A 21,984-nucleotide genomic window follows, 5' to 3' on the forward strand; every position below is an offset into this window, starting at 1 on the left:
CCTGGCCCCAAACCATCCTCCTGCCTAGGCCTCCCAAAGCACTGGGATTTTAGGCAAGAGCCTCTGTGCCTGACCTGAAATATTTTTTTGAATTGAATTATTACAATTGAATATTTTAAAACGTTACATGAAAGGTATCTGCTATAACTCACACATTCCCTTAAAGCATGCCTTATTTTTATGAAATGGAAGCTCTGTGAAGTGACCCACTTTCCTCTGGGCTAGCAGCCAGGTGCTTGGGAGCACTCACCAGCAGGCGTAAGGAGATTGCTCTTGTGAGGGGTGGTCCTGGCACAGTCTAGGACCAAGTCGTTGGTAGACACCAGGACGGTCGACCTCCTGCCTCTGCTCCCAGACTGTGTCTCAAGGACATCCAGGGACTGAGAGACATGTAGAACTGCTGACCCTGATGTATTTTGGCATGACCCAGGTCCATACCAGGGCTGACCCAGCACAGAGAGTTCATAAGCCTGGTGCCAGTTCCAGCAACAGCACAAAAGGTTGCTTAGAAACACCTCCCCAGCACCCTTGTTCCTCGCCTGCCTGACTGCTGATTCACCCAGACTCTTGCTTTATATCCTGTCAGATACTTTGTAGCCATTTTCTCTGTTGTGGGGATCACCGTGTAAAGTGGGTTATGTAGAAGCTTGGTTATCAGACAGCGCTCCTGAGACAAGGTCGTGTAGGAAGCAAGGGTTGGCATGTTGCCACTTCGTGAATACTTAATACATTTTTCATTGGCAACCTTTACATACAGATAGGTCTGAGATCCTTTGAATTTAATTTATGGAGACTTTGTACACGCCCTCCACGGAGGTATGCTGATGTGTGTGGTGCCCGTTCTAAGTGATCATGATGGGGAGTCTTGAGCCCCGACACTGAGGATTGGTCAGCACACTTTTTGTCATGGCCACATGCTTGTGATTTCCAGGGAGAATTTGTTAACGAGTACGTTGGGGAGCTGATCGACGAGGAGGAGTGCATGGCGAGAATCAAGCACGCACACGAGAACGACATCACCCACTTCTACATGCTCACTATAGACAAGGTAATGCGGAAGGTTACTCCACTGTGAGCTGCTGCAGTGTGCTGGACCTGGAGCCCTGATGGTTACCTGTAGAACTGGACTTTGCCCTGTGGCAGCGCCAGCATTTGTCTCCTTAGCTGCTTATTTTCAAACATCTGCACATTTTCTTCTGAGGTGCAGTGTGTCTTTCAGCTGCGCCAGAGGGCTAGAGCTAACCACCTCTCAGCACCCAGGCACCCTGAGGCTCTGCTTGTCCAGGTGTGCATGCAGAGCGTTCCCAGCAGCCTTAGTACAGGGCAGGGAAGTAGAGAGGACACAGATGAGGAAGTCTCAGCATCTTCTTTTGTTTTTAAAAAGTGATTGTATTTTATTTTTTAATTTTCAGTGCTCTTTGGGTAAGGTCTCAGCATCTTCTCTGTTGTGTAGCAGAATCGTTTTTGGTTGGTTGTTGCTTGTATGCAACCCATATCTCTAAGCATTTTGGAACCTAGGTGCTAGAGGGATCAATGTTCTCAGGAAAAGGAGGATAGGAAGATTTGTGTAAAAGTGGGCATGGATAAAAGACAGTGCATCTGGAGTGCTCAGCTCTGGGCCTGATGCCCAACCCTGACAGGTGTTGCCGGGCCCTTCCAGGGCGGCTCCTTCAATGGCCACAGCCCCGTGGGGGTGCATGTCATCCCTTCCCTCACACGGCAGGCTTTTGGCTTCTGGATGACTTCAGCTGGGGAAGTGTGGCCTCCTTAGTGCCTGAGTGGTCTTTGAAAGGAAGGGAGATAGAATACATGTTTCTGCCTTTTGTTGCCCTTAAGCTCGTCATCTAGCAGGAAAGTCTGGCTATTTTTAAAAGAGTAGATTAATAGTAGTGCTTGAAAACCAGATAGAAAATGATCACAGATAAAAAATGTTGAACAATTCATGGAAGACAGATGTGATGAGACCTAGAGAGAAAGGGCTGCTATGGAAATAAGAATGGTTCCAGGAACCTTGTCAGGTGGTCCCTGGGGAAGCCATATCCCCTACCCCTGCAGTAGTGGGGCAGCGGTGGCCAGTGGAGCCTGCTCTGGGGGAGCACTGGGCTCTGTGTCAATCACAGGTCATGGGGCTTACACCTTTCAAGGAAGTCAGTGTCATGAAGGACAAAAGAATCCTGGGTTAAAAGAGACTAAAGAAGTACCCAGAGGAGGTGTGTGCTTCTTGATCAGAGCCTGAATCTGGGATGAGGAGCTATAAAGTATGCTTTTGGGGGCAGTGGGAAAAATTTTAATTTGGACAGGAGGCTGTTCTTCATGCTAAATTTCATAGGTATGGAAAGTGTTGTGGCTGCGCAAGAGAATGACTTGTGATGTGTTTAGGGTCAGATGTCAGATATTCGTAACTTACTTTCAAAGGATCGGGAAAAAATTTGTGTGTGTATACATATATCCATAAATAGAAAAAGCAAATGTGGTAAAACGTTAATACTGAATGAGTGAAGGGTATACTGATCTTCGTTACAGTATTCTTCCATTTTTTTCTTAGGTTTGAAATTTTTTTACTCCTAGGTTTTGTTATTGTTTTTCTTTTTTGAGACAGGGTCTCTATCACCCAGGCTGGAGTGCAGTAGCACAGTCATAGTTCACTGCAGCCTCGATCTCCCGGGCCTAAGCAATCCTCTCACCTTAGCCTCCTGAGTATCTGGGACTACAGGAACATGCCACCACACCTGGCTGATGAAATTTTTTTAAATAAAAGAATTGTCTTGAAATAGCCCTAGAGCTAGAGAAGTGGGTAGCGCTTCCTCCCACATGCTCTGTCAGGGCGCACCACCCAGGGGATAAGCTAGCAGCACATTCCTCTCAGGGCCCTGTCAACACAGGTCTTCTCTAGGAGGTGGGCTCTGGCATACCCTATGACATTGGAACAGGGATTCTGAAGTGCAAAATGAACAGAAAATCAAGAATAAACAACTAGAGAGAAAGAACAAGCCCCAGTGACTCTTCAGCAACACCCACACAGGATGACAGATAAGGGGTCTGAGCTTGCTAAGTAAATAGGAAAGCTTTGCAGTGCTGGAGCAAAAAGGCAAGATGGGAAGCAGGTCCATAAGGGCAAGAGTGGGTTTGTACACAGCGCCTCTAGGACCATGGCGTGTAGAGCAGGCAGGAGCTTGTGTTTTAACCCTCATGTGGGGACCAGTGATAAGTCTTGCTCAAAGGCTTGGTGGCCAACTGGAGTTGAGTACCCTGTGTAGACCCCTGGGAGGGTTTTAGCCCTAGGGAAGGGACTAATAAACTTGCCCCAAGAGGCAGCAAATATGCTTCTCTGTTGTATCTGGGGAGGAGGGCAGGGAGGTTATTTGTTAGACATCGAAGCCCTAGGCCTGTGCCTTATGTTTTGGAGTCTAAATGTAAACTACTTATGTGCTGTAAGAAATTCCAAGTGGATACTGCAGTTTGCTTTTGATTAGTAAAAAAGAAATGCCAGGTTGAGCATTTAATCCACAAGTTGGTTCCTGACATGGTAATCCACCTGAGGTACCTGATTGAGGCAAAGATAAAGCCTGTGACACATGAGAGACATTTAAGCAATTCATACCTCATATATTTCCTATGAAAACAAAAAACAAGCTGGGCACAGTGGCCCACGCCTGTAATCCCAGCACTTTGGAAGGCCGAGTTGGGAGGGTCACTTGAAGCCAGGAGTTTGAGACCAGCCTGGGTAACACAGACCCTCATCTCTACAAAAAAGAAAAAAAATTAGCCGCGCCTGTGATTCCAGCTACTCAGGAGGCTGAGGCAGGAGGACTGCTTGAGCCCAGGAGTTTAAGACTGCTGTGAACTATGATCATGTCACTATACTCCAGCCTGGGGGACAGAATGGGAACCCGGTCTCTAAACAAAACAAAAATTTGAAAAGGAGCCCTACTTAAACGTTTACAAAGCGCAATAGAAGGTGACCCTCGTGAGCAGACCTTTCTAATGGAAGGCTTTGCTTTTAGTGAGAACCTGAGGTAACAAGACTACATTTAAAGGAGAATGTGAACTAAGTGTATTAGAAACGGTTAAAGCCATGAATAGAGCTTTAGACGCCACAAGAAAAGAATGAGATATGGAGGGTAAATCAGACAAATACGAACAAACAACAGCGGAGGTTAAAATAGAGTCATTGAGAGGATCCTGGGATAATGGCAGAGCAGGAAGCTGTGTCCCCACCTAGACCACAGTTGCACCAGAAGGACCTGTCTGATGTAACCATTTTGGAACTCCGGAAGCTACTGAAGGCTTGCAACTTCCAGGGGAGGCTTGGATGGCAAATTGGGGTTAATTTTGGTTTCAGCTCTTGGCACAGCAGCGGCTACCCATGCCCCACAGACAGCCATGCACGTGTTCTTGGAGCACCTTGCACACAGCTTGAGGGGTTCAGGGTGAGCAAGAAGGATCCTTTTCTCCAAATAGTGGGTATCTGTGCTCAGGATCCCTGATTGCTGCTTCTGATCACAGAGGTGCAGACAAAGAGGTGGGCTGCTGTTGTTATCACACCTCCCTCAGTCGTTACAAGCCCCTCCCCCTCCAGCTGAAGTATCTTCGAGTATTTAAAGGGCCAGCACCAATTGCCCCCCTCTTTCATTTTTCTCTTTTTCCCCTTTTGGGAGCCAGACATTAAAAGACTAGGAAATTCAAAAACAACTATGGGGAAAATAAGAAAATTTAGAAAATTAGAAAGTGACTGTGCATGCTCAGGGAAAGGTACAGCTCAAAAAAGATGTGGAAAGACCTTAAATTTCCATCTTGGGTTGATCCTCTGCACAGAAACAGCCTGCAACAATCAAAACAAGAACAATAAATAAAAATAACAAAAACAGCAAACCTAGGGCAAGGGGAGGAAGAATCTAATTTCTAGAGTTACCACATTATTAGACTTAACATGTCCAGTGTTCAGCAAAAAAAAAAAAAAAAAAAGCCTACAGAGACAGGAAAATATGGCCATTTAAAGGGAAAACAAAATCAGCAGAAACTATCCCTGAAAGAAAGGCCAGATGACAGATCTACTAGACAGAGACTCTAAAACATCTGCCTTAAAGATGCTGAGAAAACTAAAGGAAAACCTGCAGAAAGTCAAGAAAATCATGTATGAACAAAATGGCAGTATCAATGAAGAGATAGAAAACCTATAAAGAGAAACAAACAAAAAAAGGAATTGTTGAGCCTGAGAAACAGAAAAGAAGATTGAAGAAAAGTGAACGGAGCGTAAGGGGCATGTGGGCTACCACCAAGCAGACCAATATATCTATTGTGGGAGTCCCAGATGGTGAAGAGAGGAAGAAGCAGAGACAACTTTGAAAAAATAATGGCTGAAAAATTCCCAGGTTTGATGAAACAGACAAATATAAACATCTAAAGAAGCTCAATAAACTCCAGATGATCAAACTTTCGAAAACCAGAAAAAGAATCTTGAAAACAGCAAGAGGAAAGCTACTCATTACATGCAAGGTGTATTAGTCTATTTTTACACTGCTCTAGAGATACTACCCAAGACTGGGTAATTTATAAAGGAAAGAGGTTTAATTGATGACTCACAGTTCCACATAACAGGGGAGGCCTCAAGAAACTTACCATCACGGTAAAGGTGAAGGGTACCTTTGCACATGGCAGGAGAGAGAAGTGTGTGAGAGCCCAGGAAAAACTACCATTTATAAAACCATCAGATCTTGAGAGAACTCACTCACTGTCATGAGATGGCATGGAGGAAACCCTCCCATAATCCAGTCACTTCCCACCAGGTTCCTCCCTTAACACCTGAGGATTACAATTCAAGATGCGATTTGGGTGGGGACACAAAGCTAAATCATATCACAAGGGATTCTCAATGAGATTATCAGCAATCTCATCAGGAATTTTGAAGGCCTACAGGCAGTGGGCCAATGTATTCAAAGTGCTAAAAGAAGAAGAAAAAAAATGTTAACCAAGACTTGTATGCAGTAAAACTGTCTTTCAAAGATAAGGGTGAAATTAAGACATTCCCAGACAAACAAAAGCTGAAGAAGTTTGTTAGCACTAGACCTGCTGGGCTGGGCGTGATGGCTCACGCCTGTAATCCCAGCGCTTTGGGAGGCTGAGATGGGTGGATCATGAGGTCAGGAGATCGATATCATCCTGGTTAACACGGTGAAACCCCAACTCTACTAAAAATACAAAAAAATCAGCCGGGCGTGGTGGCAGGCGCCTGTAATCCCAGCTACTCGGGAGGCTGAGGCAGGAGAATGGCGTGAACCCAGGAGGCGGAACTTGCAGTGAGCCAAGATCGTGCCAGTGCACTCCAGCCTGGGCGACAGAGCAAGACTCTGTCTCAAAAAAAAAAAAAAAAAAAAGAGAGAGAGACATACATTTAAAAAACAATTACTAGTTTAAAAGCTGGTATTGTAATTTAGTTTGTAAATTCTAACATTTTGTTTTCTATATAATTTAAGCTACTCATGTATTACTAGTTTTACTCATGAATTACTAGCTTGTGTTTTAGGGCACTCAATACATAAAGATGTGATTTTGTGATATGAGCGACTGAAAAGGATGGGGACAGCTGTAAAGGGGCAGGGTTTTTATGTTATTGAAGTTAAACTTAATATAATCAAGTTATAACATTATATAGAGAATTGGAAAACTGGAGAAAATCAATGAAACCAAAAGTTGGTTCTTTAAAAAGATCAATAAAATTGACAAACCTTTAACTAGATGGACTAGGAAAAAAAGAGAAAAGACTCACATAACTAAAATCAGAACTGGTTGTGTGAAGACATTATTACTGCTTCTACAGAAATAAAAAAGGATTATAAGACAGTACTGTGAACAACTGTACTCCAGTAAATTGGATAACTGAGATGAAATAGACAAATTCCTAGAAACACAAACTACCAAGACTAAATCATGAAAAAAATGGAAAATCTGAATAGACTTATAACTAGTAGAGAGATTGACTCAGTAATTAAAAATCTCCTGAGAGGCCGGGCACGGTGGCTCACGCCTGTAATCCCAGCACTTTGGGAGGCCGAGGCCAGCAGATCACAAGGTCAGGAGTTCGAGACCAGCCTGGCCAATGTGGTGAAACCCTGTCTCTACTAAAAATACAAAAATTAGCTGGGCGTGGTGGCGGGCACCCATAATCCCAGCTACTCAGTAGGCTGAGGCAGGAGAATCACTTGAACCTGGGAGGCAGAGGTTGCAGTGAGCCGAGATCATGCTGTTGCACTCCAGCCCAGGCAACAAAGCGAGACTTTGTCTCAAAAAAAAAAAGATATTTCCAACTTAACAGTGGGTTTATTGGGACATAGCCCCATTGTAAGAGTGTTGCCAGACACTGAGGTTTCAGCCTAGGTCTGCTTTCTCGCTGCAGGGAAAGCCCATCTCTGACACAGTCAGTGTTGCCAGAGAAGAAGGGCTTTCATGTGGGTGACATCAGACGAGACCAGCCTCAAATCCATCTTCCCAGCCAACTCAAGTGGTTATACAGGAGTTGGTCAACAGGCTGCAGGTGGTTGGATGAGGGGTGTGGCATCTCATTGTAACCATGTGTGGGAAAACAGGAATTAGGGAGGGATAAGGAAAGGGAGTTGGTCAACAGGCAGCAGGTGGTCAGTCTGGTGTCTTATTGTCAAGATGGGTGATCTGGGAAATTTCAGTTCTTTGATACTATCTGGGAGAGAAATTGGGCCAGGTTCAAGTGGAGCATCTGTACTTGCAAACCAAATTGGCAGCATATTAAAAGAATTACACACCAGGGAAAATAACCCTAGACCTTGCATTCTAGTGCTCTGCTTATCTGTGACTTCAAAGATGGAGAGAGCTGACCATCAGTATAATTTAGCTGAATGAAATAATGAGATATTTTAGGAAGAAGAACATTGAATGTCAGAAGTTAAATGTGAGATCCAAGAAGTAACAGTGAACAGACAAGTTTGTGGGTATGTGGATATGTCTTAAATAAGTCAGGTTGTGTCAAATTATGATGATGATGACTGCGAGGCAGGAAGGAAGATGAAAAGGAGGAGGCATTGAACACTAATGGTCACAGGGAGCACCGGGAGCGTGGTGACGCCAGGGTGAGCTGCTTGTTCTGTGAGGGTGGAGGGAAGAGATTTGTTAACCTTAGACTTTGTTAAAGTATACATGTGACGTCTACATGGGAAACTGCTAAATGAGTAGAAGTGGAAGGTGTAACTTCCACACCATTCAAGGGTAAGAAGGAGAATGAAGAAAAGTCAATTTAGTAGAACCTGCGGGAGGAAGATGGGGGAAGGAGAAATAATAGTAAATAGAAAGCACAGATTTAAAAAAATCAAAATGTCAATAATCACAATATATGTAAGTGGTTTAAATGTATAAGTTAAGACTAAGATTCACATTAGGGTCAGTACATAGTAACAACAAGGAAAGGCTCCCACAGGCCTTAATGTTTGTAGTTATTGGGGTGGAGGAGACACAGGAGACAGCATGGAGAGGAAGAACTAGATTAGATGCACGTCCGACAGTTGGAAAGATCCTAAAGGTAGTGTTCAAAGAAAAAACTAAGAGAATGTGATTCACAGCCAAACAAATCTATACATAGGATTCTGGTAGCAGATGGCAGCTGCTCACTTCCAGAACAAAAAATGTACACAAAGTACATCTTCACTGAAACTGTGGGACAAACAGACCCATCCACCGAAAGTCCAACAGGCAGAGGAAAGTACTGGAGACCTGCAGTGTCACCCGGACACGGAGTGCAGAGACGCGGGAGTGCGGCCTGGCAGGCAGAGCCAGCACCTGGGGCCTGCCCCCAGCGGCGCTGAGAGTTGAAAGGGAGCAGTGGGAAAAGAAGGCATGGGGAGCTTCTGGGAAGAAGAGATGACACATCTTTGAAAGGATCACCTTCCAAAAGGAAGGCAACATGCTGGAAGGCAGAGAGAAAGGGACCTGAGGCTCTGAGGGCCCACAGAGACTTGGGTTCTGTGGTGAGGAGACCTCCATCAAGCCGACAGCAGTGAGACAAACCTGGGACCCAGCCAGTACCCGCTCCAAGAAATCCGACTTCTTCAGAAAACGATGAAAAGGTTATGTAAGAAAACCCCAGCCAGGTGCAATGGTGTGTGCCTATAATCCCAGCACTTTGGGAGGCCGAGGCAGGAGAACCGCTTGAGCCCAGCCTGGAGTTTGAGACCAGCCTGGGCAACACAGCAAGACCTTGTCTCTACTAAAAAAAAAAAAAAAAAATAGCTGGGCACAGTGGCATGTGCCTGTTGTCCCAGCTGCTCAGGAGGCTGAGGTGGGAGTATTGCTTGAGCCCAGGAGGCCGAGGCTGCAGTAAGCCAAGGTCCTGTACAATTGTGCTCCAGCCTGGGCAACAGATTCTGTCTCTAAAACAAACAAAAACAAAATCCTGACCCAAAACAGCAGAACTTCCTTACAGATGGAGAAAAGCCACTTAGAAAAATTTTTATCACAAAGTAGATAAAAGTTATACTCTAATATTCACAGATTTTTTGCATATGAGGATTCAGAGATAGCCAGGCAGAAAGGAGAGCTAGATTGGGAACTTGTAGAACTCAGGAGTGAAACAAGGAAAAGAAAATTATTTTCTAAGCAAAGCCTAAACCTCAAGGAACACACTAGAGAGTAGGAACCACAAGAACGGCACGAGGGTGGATGTGGGGAGTGAGCAGAGTGCAGCTGAAAGAACCTGGGAAAGAGAGAAGGAAGGTAGGAAAGAAAGAGAAGGATGCGAGTGACGCCTTGAGCAGGGGCTGCTGAGGAGAGGCACTGTGCATTCAAGCAGGCCAGAGGATGGTTCAGCGGGGCTGAGTCAGATTGGGCGACGTCATAAGTAGGACTACTGGACGCAAGCAAGAATCTTGTAGATAGCCAGGCAAAAAAACAAAACAAAAAGCCGAAATTGCTTCTAAGGGGAGAAATAGGGCCAAGTGGAGGCTGTTCACAGCAGGACCCAGTGCTCGGGACAGGGTGGGCTCCACAGAACGAGCCAGGGGTGTCTATCCAGGCATGTGGCTCTCTGGGTGTAACAGCTACAGAGACGCAGGTTGGAGCATAGAGAATTAAAGGAACACATCTTCCTGAGTCAGCTGCTAAGAGATGAGCTCCAGGCCTCCAGCAGAATCAGGTGAAGCTCCAGCAACAAGTTGGACAGTGGCAGCTGCTGGGGGTGAGCGTGCCAGAAGGAGTGATGCGTACTCAGAATGTTGCCCCCACCAGAAGGGGCAGTGGGAGGGGCAGGGAGAAAGGAGGGTAAGTTCATCCCCAACACCGGCGAGCCAGAGCCGCTGAGTCAGGTGGGAGCAGAAGCTGAGGTGTGTTCAGGAGCAAAGGAGAGCGTGAAGATAATGCTGCTGATGAGAGCTGGGCTCTAGGGGCGGTTGAGGGAGGGGGTCCAGGCTGATTTCGGTGTGCACAAGCAGGGACATGTAATGTCCGGGACATTACATGTGGGCATGCAGGCTGACGGGTCACATAAAGGGCCGCCAACAGGACAGGACGGAGTCCCCAACAGCAGGAAATCAAGCAGCTCCTCTGCCTCACAGTGAAAGGCTGAAAGCCCATAGAAACAAGCAAGACATGAATGTGTTCTGACTGTGGCCAGCATGTCTGGAAAGAGGAAAATGGGCTCGCTTACTTTTTAAAGGACTTCTGGATTGGATCATAAAACCGAATTCTCTGCAGCATGCAAGGAACAAAGAGATTCTGGAAGGTTAAAAATAAAATTGTGGGCAGGCCGGGTGCAGTGGCTCATGCCAGTAATCCCAGCACTTTGGGAGGCTGAGGCGGGTGGATTGCTTGAGCTCTGGAGTTCGAGACCAGCCTGGGCAACATAGGGAGACCCTGTCTCAATTAAAAAAAAATTGTGGCCAAAGGTATGCCAAGGTGAAGTCGAAGAAAGGAGTTGTTCTCAGACAAGGCAGAATTCAGGCCCTACCACTTTCAGTGACACAGAAGAAGGCTTTTTTGACACCAGAGCCACCACTGGGGATGAGATGCACCCTAAATTTAGGGCCTTCCCACTGGCCTATGGGATCCAGGAGAAAGGCCAATGAATACAGCTGACGGTGAGTTCACCTCTTAGTTGAAGGCAGAGATCCTGGACAGATGATGAGCATGAATTCAAGCACTGTCGAAAAGAAGGACAGAATACACTGGAGGAAGTGTTTAGAGACCAAGCAGAGACTTAGAAAACAGAAACAATAGAAATAAATAAATCTCTTCTTACAAGCCCACAATAGTGCCGTGTACTTTTCAGAGGCACATGTACTGAGGCGTGAGGTCCAAGCCAGGGCGTGGACCTGTATGTGAACATGGGAGAAGGGGGCCTGGGACCTGTGAGGGTGTGTGCCAGCCGGTGGGGTGCACCTGAAAAGCATGGAGAGCAGTTCCTCGTGACTGAGTGGGGTTTACCCCAGGACTGCAAGGAGGGCTTAACAACCCTATCAGGTAAAGGAGGAAAACAAATCCAGAGTCATTTTCATGAACACCAGAAAATCATTTGAGAAAATTCAAACCTATTCCTGATGAAAACTTCCCAAGAAACCAGGACTACAACTATGCTTAGCTTGCTAAAAGACATCAGCGGCTGCCAGCTGATGCTCAGTGAGCCAGACACTTGTGGCCGGTTCAGAAATAAGGCAGGACGCTCCCGCCGCTCCTGTACCCCCAAGGCTGCGGGTGCTGGGTGATGCAGGCAGGGCAGAAACAGCAGAGCAGCAAGAGGCAAACAGTGTCTCTCGGAGAATGAGACGGCTGTGTTTGGTGATGGCCTTATGTGAACTGCAGTGACAACAGAGAGAGGCCAGGTCCATAGGTTTTCCCCTGCCCTCCTCATGTATGCAGAGCCACAAAGAGCATTGATGCGTGTATTGAATGGAGCAGGCTTCTGTGGAAAGTTTGGCAGTGTCACTGACGGACACGAGAGATGATGTGGATGAGTGGCGGTACAGGCTATGTCCCAGCTGGGAAAGGAGAGGCTGTGAGGGTGGAAATCTTCCCCAGTGCAAGCTCGTTGTAGGTGCGATAAAAATAGCAAAAACGTTTAAATATACCTGGACAGGCAATTTCAAAGTCCATGTAGAAGGAAAGATCTGCAGGTCTAGCCAGTGCTTTATCTTGAAGCCTTACTGTGGGAAGGGTGGGCGTGTCCTGGGGGTGACAGTGTTCCCCATGGCATTCCTGTGACTCCAGCGGGGCCCAAACCCAGGCGGATGGCCAGGGGGAGTGGGGCCAAAGCCAGGGCCGGGCAGCCCACGTACCACGCACTGATGCCTCCCCTCACACCACTTATGAAGGCCAATTCCAGATGGATTGAACAGCTAGGAGGGGGGGAGATGCATTTTATAATCTGGTGGGAAAAGCTGCATGCAACTACTCAGCAAACCGAAAACGCATGAAGCAAAAGGGTAAAATAGTTGCATAAGGCGGAGGCAGCTTTGTGAGAAAAGACATTGTGCACGGAAGATTCTAGTGGGAGCTGGGAAGCTATGGGAAAGTTTTTGACACATTTTTTTTTCTTTTTGGAGACGGAGTCTCACTCTGTCGCCTAGGCTGGAGTTCAGTGGCACAGTCTCAGCTCACTGCAGCCTCTGCCTCACAGGTTCAAGCCATTCTCCTGCCTCAGCCTCCCGAGTAACTGGGATTACCGGTGCCCACCACCACACCTGGCTAATTTTTTGTATTTTTAGTAGAGACAGTTTCACCATGTTGGCCAGGCTGGTTTCGAACTCCTGACCTCAAGTGATCCTTGGCCTCCCAAAGTACTGGGATTATAGGTGTGAGCCACCGCGCCCGGCCGACATATTGTTATAAAGGGGTCTGATGTTTGGAATATCTAGGGAACCTCTGTAAGTCAGTTAAGATAAAACAGGGTCAAGACATGGCGGGCAACCCACAGATGAAAACTGGCCCGATAAGAAGGAAGTGGCACCGGGCCCCGCTGGTAATGGTAGGAATGTAGTTTAGACACGGTGCTGCCAGGCGTCAGAGGCTGGGTTGTCCTGTTGGCATTGGTGGCATGTCCCATGTGCATGCCCCGTGCTGTCCTCGTCCCCAGTGCCCTGCAGAAGTGGTGTGCATGCCAACGTGCACATCAGCACCGCGGCTCAGCGCGTCATGACAAAGCATCTGCAGAGGGCGGATAAGCACCCCCACTTCTGTGTTGAAGAGTGGCACTCTGGGTTGATTAGTGCATTTTATTATTGTGAAAAGCATCTTGCAGAGAACCACATTCTGGTACCATTTCTGGTTTTAAAGGGTGGCCTGTGTGGGTATGTAGAAAGGGCAGGGGGCCAGCGGTCCCAGACAGGGGCACCCTGGGAGATTGCACCAGGGCTGGGTGCATGGGCAGTTGTGTCAGAGGCGGCATGTGAATAGTGACTCCGAAGCCTGCTGCTTCCTGGGACCATGTTTATCCCAGTGTTTATCCCTGTTCACACACGTGGTTTTGTTTGAACACGTGACTGTTACGCTTTATGTGGCCTTTTGATTTTTCCCCACGCAGTTGTGCGGTGGATCTGGCGGCTCCTCAGGTGGAGGCCGGGGCCGTCCGTTCCCTGCTGCTGGGTGGAGATGTTGTCTCCAGTTCCTGCCTTTGGCCTCCAGGCACGTGGATTTCAGTGGGTCAGTTCTAGGCCACATTGTGCTTGCATTTGTGATTCCCATGGCCCTTATCAGGTTGCTGTCTCAAAAGCCTTCCTGCCAGCCCTGCAGCCACCCCCTCATCTCAACCAACGTCACATCAGCGCCATGGGTGCAAAGTCAGAGCTCACTGTCACTCTGATCTGCATTTCTCCATCTCTGCCTGGATTTGCTCTTTGGGAATTGTTTCTTTGCATCCTTTGCTGGTTTTTCGGTTGGGTGAGTCTTTTTTTTTTTTTTGAGACGGAGTTTTGCTTTTGCCCAGGCTGGAGTGCAGTGGCGCGATCTCCACTCTCTGTAACCTCCGCCTCCCGGGTTCAAGTGATTCTCCTGCCTCAGCCTCCCTAGTAGCTGAGATTACAGGCACCCACCACCACGCCCAGCTAATTTTTTTTGTATTTTTAGTAGAGATGGGGGTTCACCATGTTGGCTAGTCTGGTCTCAAATTCCTGACCTCAGGTGATCTGCCTGCTTCAGCCTCCCAAAGTGCTGGGATTACAGGCGTGAGCCACTGCACCCAGCCAGGGTGAGTCTTGTTCTTGTCCTTGAGTGCCACTTGGCTAGGCTGTTGCTGCTGACCTTAGCTCCCTTGTTTGCCATCATGGAGGATGCTGGGAGCTCCAGCTCCCTGTCCTGTCCTCCCCGGCGCTCACTAAGGCTCGGTCCTCTCCACGTGGTCCTGACCTGTCCTCTGTGAGCAAGAGAAACAGGACTGGTTTGGGGGTGTCCTGTCTCAGTGGACACAGGACACCACGGTTTTCAGTACAACAAGGAACACAACTTGTTCAGTGTGCTTTATGATGGTGAAAATTCCCTTTAAAAGTAACATGCGATTGCTAACACTTGACCTCATATATCACTTGACCTTACAGGACCGTATAATAGACGCTGGCCCCAAAGGAAACTACTCTCGATTTATGAATCACAGCTGCCAGCCCAACTGTGAGACCCTCAAGTGGACAGTGAATGGGGACACTCGTGTGGGCCTGTTTGCCGTCTGTGACATTCCTGCAGGTACAAGCTCTGGGGACCCTGCATGGGGCTCCTGGCTATGGGGGCAGAGTGGCCATTGCTGAGAGCTGCGTGGGGCTGGACTGGAAAGGCTCTGGGGGAGGTGGGTGCTGATGTGGAGTCTCTTTTGGTTTGAATATCTCTTTTACCAAGCAAAATTGAAAGGCCATGGATCAAGCCAGTACAGATACAAAAATAATAAGAGTATTTTTGTTGACCTAATACACGCCCCTTAGCTTTTGAAGAGAAAGGCAGGTGTTTCCAATTTGGTGTCTGTCTCCTCTTCTCCCAGGGACGGAGCTGACTTTTAACTACAACCTCGATTGTCTGGGCAATGAAAAAACGGTCTGCCGGTGTGGAGCCTCCAATTGCAGTGGATTCCTTGGGGATAGACCAAAGGTAAGGCTGTGGCGCCCTCCTTCCCCCCAGGCTCTGTGTTGGCATTTTGCACTTCTGGAGACATGTGCCCCCCCGTGAACAGCGGCTTCCTCCAGGCTGGCTTGTTGCTGGGACAGGTGGGAGCAAGTTCCCTGCTGTGGGCTGGGGAGGACGGCTCTCAACAAAGGCCAGTGGTTAAGAGTTCCTCACTGAACGTGTTTCCTGGGGCTGCCAGAACAATGCCCCACAGACGCGTGGTTTCGCAGTTCTGGGTGTGGGCAGGGCCGTGCGCCCTCTGAAGGTTCCTTGGGAGACTCTTTCCCAGGCCTGTCTCCTGTTCCTGGTGGTGGCCACAGTCCTTGCTGCTCCTTGGCTTGTAGCAGCACCGCCCAGCCATTCTCCCTGCGAACATGACTGTTGACTTGCCCTTCTTATAAGAGCACTGGTCCTGTTGACTTAGGGCCTGCCCTGCTACCGTGTGACCCCATCTTAACAGATCTCGTTGACAATGACCCTATTTCCAAATACAGTCACCTTCCAAGGTTCCAGGAAGGACAGATTTGGGGGGGCACTCTTGCACCCCTTCCCTGTGCTGTGTAGAACCTGGGCCTGAAAGCCTGGCGGTGGCACCAGCTCGGCCCTGAGCCGGTGTCTGTCCTCAGCCGTGTTGCTGAGGATGGTCACTGCCCTCAGGTCACTGCCGCCCACCTGTGCCCACGTTCCTGTGGAATTTCCTAATGAGGAGACCCTGGGTGGCGGGCGGGAGCTGTTCTGCCTGTGGTGGCCTCCTTTGCCAGTGGGTCCCATCAGCAGATCCCGGAGCTGTGTGTCGGCTGAGATGCTGCTGAGATGCGTCATTGCAGGCTTCCGACAAAGCTCACTCTAGTCGTAGTCTTTGTTCAGCTTTTTCACGCTGAGTCGAGTGAGTCTAAGGATGTCTGGGGAGCACGAGGAGGACACTCCTCTCCTCTTAGTGTTGGGCACCTGCAGACATCTCTGAAGTTCCTGGATCGTAGCTCGCTCTTCTGCCCTATTTGCTTCAGCCTGTGTAATTCTTTCCGGTGATCTGTGCTTAATTCTTGACTCTAGACCTCGACGACCCTTTCATCAGAGGAAAAGGGCAAAAAGACCAAGAAGAAAATGAGGCGGCGCAGAGCAAAAGGGGAAGGGAAGAGGCAGTCAGAGGACGAGTGCTTCCGCTGCGGTGATGGCGGGCAGCTGGTGCTGTGTGACCGCAAGTTCTGCACCAAGGCCTACCACCTGTCCTGCCTGGGCCTTGGCAAGCGGCCCTTCGGTGGGTGTGCAGCCTCGCGGTGGCTTGCGGCTGTGTCTGTGTGGCAGGCTCCTGATGGCGGCTGCTGCCGCTCTTCCTGCTGACCGGGCCTCATCTGGGTGCAGGCGCACCAGGCGCTCATGCAGCGAAGGCCCTGATCCAGGGTGGCAGAGCCTTTCTTTGTTCCACCAGCTGCACATTCTAGATCTCTGCATCGAGCAGAGAAGATACGTGGTGACGGGGTAGCCCCTGGAACCTCCAGGAGGGATTCAGGCAGCCCAAGGCCCAGCTGCAGAATTGGGGCCCTCATCCATGCTGTGGGGGCGGGGCGGCCAGGAAGGAGGCGACGCTGGGAACTAAAGCCCCTCCTAGGAGAAAGGCCTCTACAGCAGCGTCTCCCTGGCAGCCCAGAGGGGCCTGGCCTGACTGCACTACAGTGGGAATGGAGGGGCCCAGAGCCCCTGTCCTGGATGTGCAGGGCAGGCTGTCCCCAGAGATGGTGCTGTGCACCAGGAGGCTCCGCCGGTTGACGAAGGAGCTGCAGCTCTGGCTCCGTTTGAGGGAAAGTAGAGTGGGCTCCACCTTCCAGCACCCGCATTTCAGAGATGACAGGCGCCAGTGGGAAAACAGTAGCATCTTGTTCCACTTGGTGATGAGACAGTCTTGAGAAATGGGTCGTGAGATGACTCTGGTGCTGCGCAGACATCATGGCTCACACCTAAGGGTGCAGCCACCTCCGTTACAATCTTGCAGTGTGTCGCCATGGGGCTCTCGACTGTGTGGAATCACAGAAGAAAAATTAAAAGGCCCTTACCCAAAACAAGAAACCAAAAAGAGGCCAGGTGCGGGGGCTCATGCCTGTAATCCCAGTACTTTGGGAGGCCAAGGTGAGCAGATCACCTGAGGTCAGGAGTTCGAGACCAGTCTGACCAACATGGTGAAACCCTGTCTCTACTAAAAATACAAAAATTAGACTGGTATGGTGGCATGCACCTGTAATCCCAGCTATTCGGGAGGCTGAGGCAGGAGAAATGCTTGAACCCGGGAGGCGGAGGTTGCAGTGAGCCAAGATTGCAGAAAGCTGAGATAGTGCCATTCATTGCACTCCAGCCTGGGCGACAGAGCAAGACTCCACCCAAAAAAAAAAAAAAACACGAAACAAACGAAAACAAAACTATAAAAAGAAAATCCAGGCCAGGCACGGTGGCTCATGCCTCTAATCCCAGCACTTCTGAGAGGCCAAGGTGGATGGATCACTTGAGGTCAGGAATTCGAGAGCAGCCTGGCCAACATGGTGAAACCTCATCTCTACTAAACATAGAAAAATTAGCTGGTCGTGGTGGCAGGCGCCTGTAATCCTGGCTACTCGGAAGGGTGAGGCAGCAGAATCACTTGAACCCAAGAGACGGAGGCTGCAGTGAGCCAAGATTGCGCCACTGCTCTCCAGCCTGGGCGACAGAGCTAGACTCCATCTCAAAAAAAAAGAATTCAGATATTTGTGTAAAAACATTTTTGTATGGTAAAGATGACACACGATAGAGAAAAGTGCTGGCCATGGGTGCGAGAGGGTGGTCCCTAACCTGACAGAGCTTTTACAGAGTCATGCCAGAAAGATGAATACCCAAGTTGAAAATCAGTCCCTTGGGAGAGGGCAGGTCACATGGAAATCAGCACAGCAGCCCCTGCCCGTCCACGCCGGGCTGGGGGACACTCCTGCACCCGGCACAGCTCCTCTCAGTTGCTGAAACATAAAGAGACGCTAACAGGTGGTCCTTAGGGGCCTGGCAGGTACTGTGGAGTCAACAGGCCCTGCCAGGGAGCCTGCCCGGGCTGTGGTAGACAGTTTGTCTGCCCGTCCTGTTCGCTGGAGCCAGCACTATTTTGTGTTCATTTGACCTGATAGTTGTAAGTCGTCTTCAACCACGATAATGTTGAAGTGATTCCATCACTTCTGTGTGCTCACATCTTGTGTTCTGTTGCAGGGAAGTGGGAATGTCCTTGGCATCATTGTGACGTGTGTGGCAAACCTTCGACTTCATTTTGCCACCTCTGCCCCAATTCGTTCTGTAAGGAGCACCAGGACGGGACAGCCTTCAGCTGCACCCCGGACGGGCGGTCCTACTGCTGTGAGCATGACTTAGGGGCGGCATCGGTCAGAAGCACCAAGACTGAGAAGCCCCCCCCAGAGCCAGGGAAGCCGAAGGGGAAGAGGCGGCGGCGGAGGGGCTGGCGGAGAGTCACAGAGGGCAAATAGCGCCAGGCGGCAGCTTGGCCGGATCCAGGGGCGGAGCAGGGCGGCCGGCCCTGCCTGCGGGAGAGGGCGAGCATGAACTGGCCCAGAGGACCCAGCTCGAGCCGCCAGGACACAGACGTACAGGCCTCCTCGGGAGGGAGCGCCTCCCCACCACTGAGCCATCCTCAGCAGCATCCGCTGCGTCTGCACTGATGACCGTCTGAGCCCAGCTCAGCGTTCCTGGACAAACAGCCTCACTCCTCAGCGTTACCGCCACACTTGAATTTCTCCGAATGTCAAGGTTCCCTCCCACTCTATTTTTTTAGGTTAAAGTTAATTGGCATATGGAATGTTTTAATCTCCTCTGAAATGTGTAGCGTAGGCTTTTCCCAAGGGTCGCTAGAAACTCGGCTTCGCGTTGCCCCCTTTCTGGCTCTCAGCGCCGTCGCCACTCAGGAGAGGCTGGGTGAGGCCCGTGTGAGGACTGACCCTGGATTCCTCGAAACTGCCATTGTGATCATTACTCTGCTCTTTGGAAATGGCTATTATCTTTTTTTGTACTAATGTGAATTGTTCCTCAGAAATGCTTCTTTTCCATCCTAGTGAGAAGCTGGCCCTGCAGGTGGTGGCAGCAATGGTGTTGTAAGATTTCCTCCCGTAGTTTTTTTCTCCTCATGGATTTGAATGAAATGCCAATAACACGTCCACTTTCAACGTGTAGTTTACGCGGAGCACTTTCGAGGCCTGGCCGGGTTGGGCCTACTTCTCACCTGGGCCTATCTTCTGAACTCGCTAGGTTCTTATCAACATTTGGGGGAGAACTTTGTATATTTTTTTCATTTGGCTTTTCTTTACCAGTTTCTGATTTTTATTCTCAATATATTTTTGCTAAACCTATTTCACAAATCACCACCGACTGAAGTGTGTGTTTACTGATGCGGCCCTGAGCTCCGTGGCGAAAGGAGTGACTTTGCAGGGCGTGAGACCGCAGTCTGCTTAGAGCACAGGAAGTGACAACTTAGGGAGCCCCGTAGGGCGCTGCAGGCCCCGGGGACCCCAGCACGTGGGTCTAAAGAGAGACGGAGTCTAGCCCTCCTGCCACCCAGAGTGGCTTCCATCTCAGCACTCTATGGGTCTGGTGATGGAAGATGCAGACTCTGCTGATCACATGTGCCCTCTGCCAGGGCACCTACTGAGAGGTGTGGTCCTGGGGGTGGAGGCCTGCCTGGCAGGTGTGCGTGCCTCGTACGTGTGTTATGGGCACTGGTCTAGGCCAGGTATGACACCCACTCTCCTGTGAGATTTCACTTTAGTTTTTAAAAGGTCCAGTTCTACAGAGTGCGACCTATCTGAGTACTACATATGTTTTAAGACTTGGTTCTTTTTTTGAGGGATCCTTGACCCTGGGAAGTCTGGAGCACCCTGAGAAGGGGGCACCATGTGTGCCTTTGCCCACGTGTCCTGAGGGGCTGCTTGTCTGGGAGGGAGTGAGAGAACATTCAGCAGCAGGTGCTTTTTTATGGCCTTTTCTTAAAATAACCTAAGGGGGACACATCCATCTTGCAGAGAAGTTTACAGAACTCCCCTTGAAAACTGCTGCTGAGGCTCCTGTTAAATTTTCTGTGGCATCTTTTATGCCTTGGTAAAAACTGCAGTGTCTTTGGACCTGAGAGTGGCTACTCCGTGGTTTTGTGACCTGTAAGCGTGGGGTTCAGGGGTGTGTGGCCCTGCAGGGTCCCACGCCTCCCTGAGCACTGACTGGAAGTTTCACTGGCTGGTGGCTGTCCCTTCTCCCATCAGGGTCCCCAGCAAAGTTAACTACACAGAGGACCCAGGGGAAACGAGCTGTGTAGCCACTGACTTGCTCGCGCGGCCGTGGCCTCTGAGGTGCACTTGCCGGTTAGGACAGGGTGGGAGTGCTTTCCAGTTCAGACTCTAACTTCTCCCAAATTGTCCTAAGAAAATACTGGATCGGCTCATAGATTTATGCTCCTTATGATGCCCTAACTTGGAAGGTTGTTCTAGGGACAGGCCGGGCAGTGTCCCCACACACACCTTAGAGTCGAAGGCCCCAGGGCCCCGCTGTCACTTGCCCAAAAGATCCCTTCCGGCAGGTAAGGGACTAACAATGCTTACGTCAAAACAGCAGAATCAGCTTTGCAGTGCACTTTGGGGAGCAGATATTAACTTATTTTTGTGTTGGACAGTAGTGAAATCTTGTGATTTTTAATCGCTTTGATAATACTTCCAAATTTTATGATTTTTCTGAAGGAAATAACGCAAGCATTTTAAATATGTTTCCTTCCCCTTTCCAAAAACTGTTAAACTAATGAGCAAGTAACACTAACTTTGAATGTCTCTACAATACCCGTTGATAACTCGGTGGAGCCAGGCTTTGGGGTAGCGGCCCTGAGCTTGCAGGGTTTCTCGCCACTGGGGCTGACCAGGCCCCCAGCTGTGACCCTGGGTGTGGTTGGCTCTCAGCCCTGCCCAGCTTTGTTCTGAGGGCGTGGTGACTTCCTGAACATCAGCTTCAATCCTTCGTCATTAATGTGTAGCAAAACACAAAAACCGCCCCAATCCCTCAGGATTCCTTGGCATCCGAAACCAGCATCTGCACCTAAACCCATACCCACCCGTGTGCGCCCACAGGGGGATGTGTCCGAATGGGCAGCTTAAAATGTGGTCACCTGTGGGGGAAACTCTTCAGGCACCTGAAGTGAGAACCCAGCTGTCCGTCCTCAGGCCGGCCTTTCTTCCGGCGACACCTGTCCGTGGCTGTCTGGGTCCCCTTCGCAGTGTTTGTCTGTCTGTCTTGACATCTAAACCCCGGCGTGTGCAGTGCCCATCTTCCAGAACTACCTTATTTTCCAGAATTAAACCTGTTTTATAATTCAAGTTAATGCAAATGACTGTCAGTCGCCAAATATCTTGATCCTATGAGTATAGTTGATGACTGTTTGTTAGTCAGTAGAGTAAAATGCTGTGTCCACGGGGTGTCACAGCCTCACCATACCCTGTTGAGGTGTGAAATGCCCCGTCAGAAATTAAATACAAACTTAAATGTGCCTATTGGTGTCTAAACTTCATACAATGTAAGGTCAGATTCCTTTTAGGAATACTGGGTGCTGTCACCAGGTTTGATAGTTAGACTTAAAAACTTGAAATTCACTTTTGGGGGGGAGGGATATACTGAAATAGAGAGTTGAGACTTGCCAGTTGGGGGAAAATAGCATTTAAAATGGAAAGCTGTGTTTGGAAAATTGTGTATGAGTATTTTTGTATTAAAAACATTTTAAAGGCTTTTTTCTTAACTTATTTTATATGGGATTGTTTGATTTTTTTTCCAGTTACTTTGAATTGCAAAGCATCAGGTGTGGCACTGATGCCTCCGATGGGTGGGGCTCCCTGTCCTGACTGT

At 49.1% G+C, this 21,984-nt stretch overlaps 1 protein-coding gene and 1 non-coding gene across 13 annotated transcripts in view; both read left to right on the forward strand.

The window, feature by feature from the left end:
* The window catches only part of NSD2 (nuclear receptor binding SET domain protein 2), a 110,038-nt gene extending 88,157 nt beyond the window's left edge, over positions 1–21,881 (forward strand). For 10 of the 12 annotated variants that reach the window (XM_054683710.2, XM_063808583.1, XM_016951141.4 and 7 more), the window contains 5 exons: positions 932–1,048; positions 14,541–14,682; positions 14,972–15,078; positions 16,147–16,351; positions 18,313–21,881. In XM_054683710.2, coding sequence (XP_054539685.1) covers positions 932–1,048; positions 14,541–14,682; positions 14,972–15,078; positions 16,147–16,351; positions 18,313–18,584 — 843 coding nt within the window. In that variant the 3' untranslated portion in view covers positions 18,585–21,881. Of the gene's footprint in view, positions 1–931; positions 1,049–14,540; positions 14,683–14,971; positions 15,079–16,146; positions 17,218–18,312 lie in introns of all 12 variants that reach the window. The other 2 variants (XR_010156271.1, XM_063808581.1) reach the window with 2 other exon arrangements.
* On the forward strand, positions 14,314–14,438 carry LOC112209107 (small Cajal body-specific RNA 23). The gene has a single exon (XR_002943776.1). It is a non-coding gene; the product is annotated as a small Cajal body-specific RNA 23 (non-coding RNA).
* Positions 21,882–21,984: the final 103 nt, after the last annotated feature.

The sequence above is a fragment of the Pan troglodytes genome, chromosome 3 (genome assembly GCF_028858775.2).
Source record: "Pan troglodytes isolate AG18354 chromosome 3, NHGRI_mPanTro3-v2.0_pri, whole genome shotgun sequence".
Classification (NCBI taxonomy): domain Eukaryota; kingdom Metazoa; phylum Chordata; class Mammalia; order Primates; family Hominidae; genus Pan; species Pan troglodytes.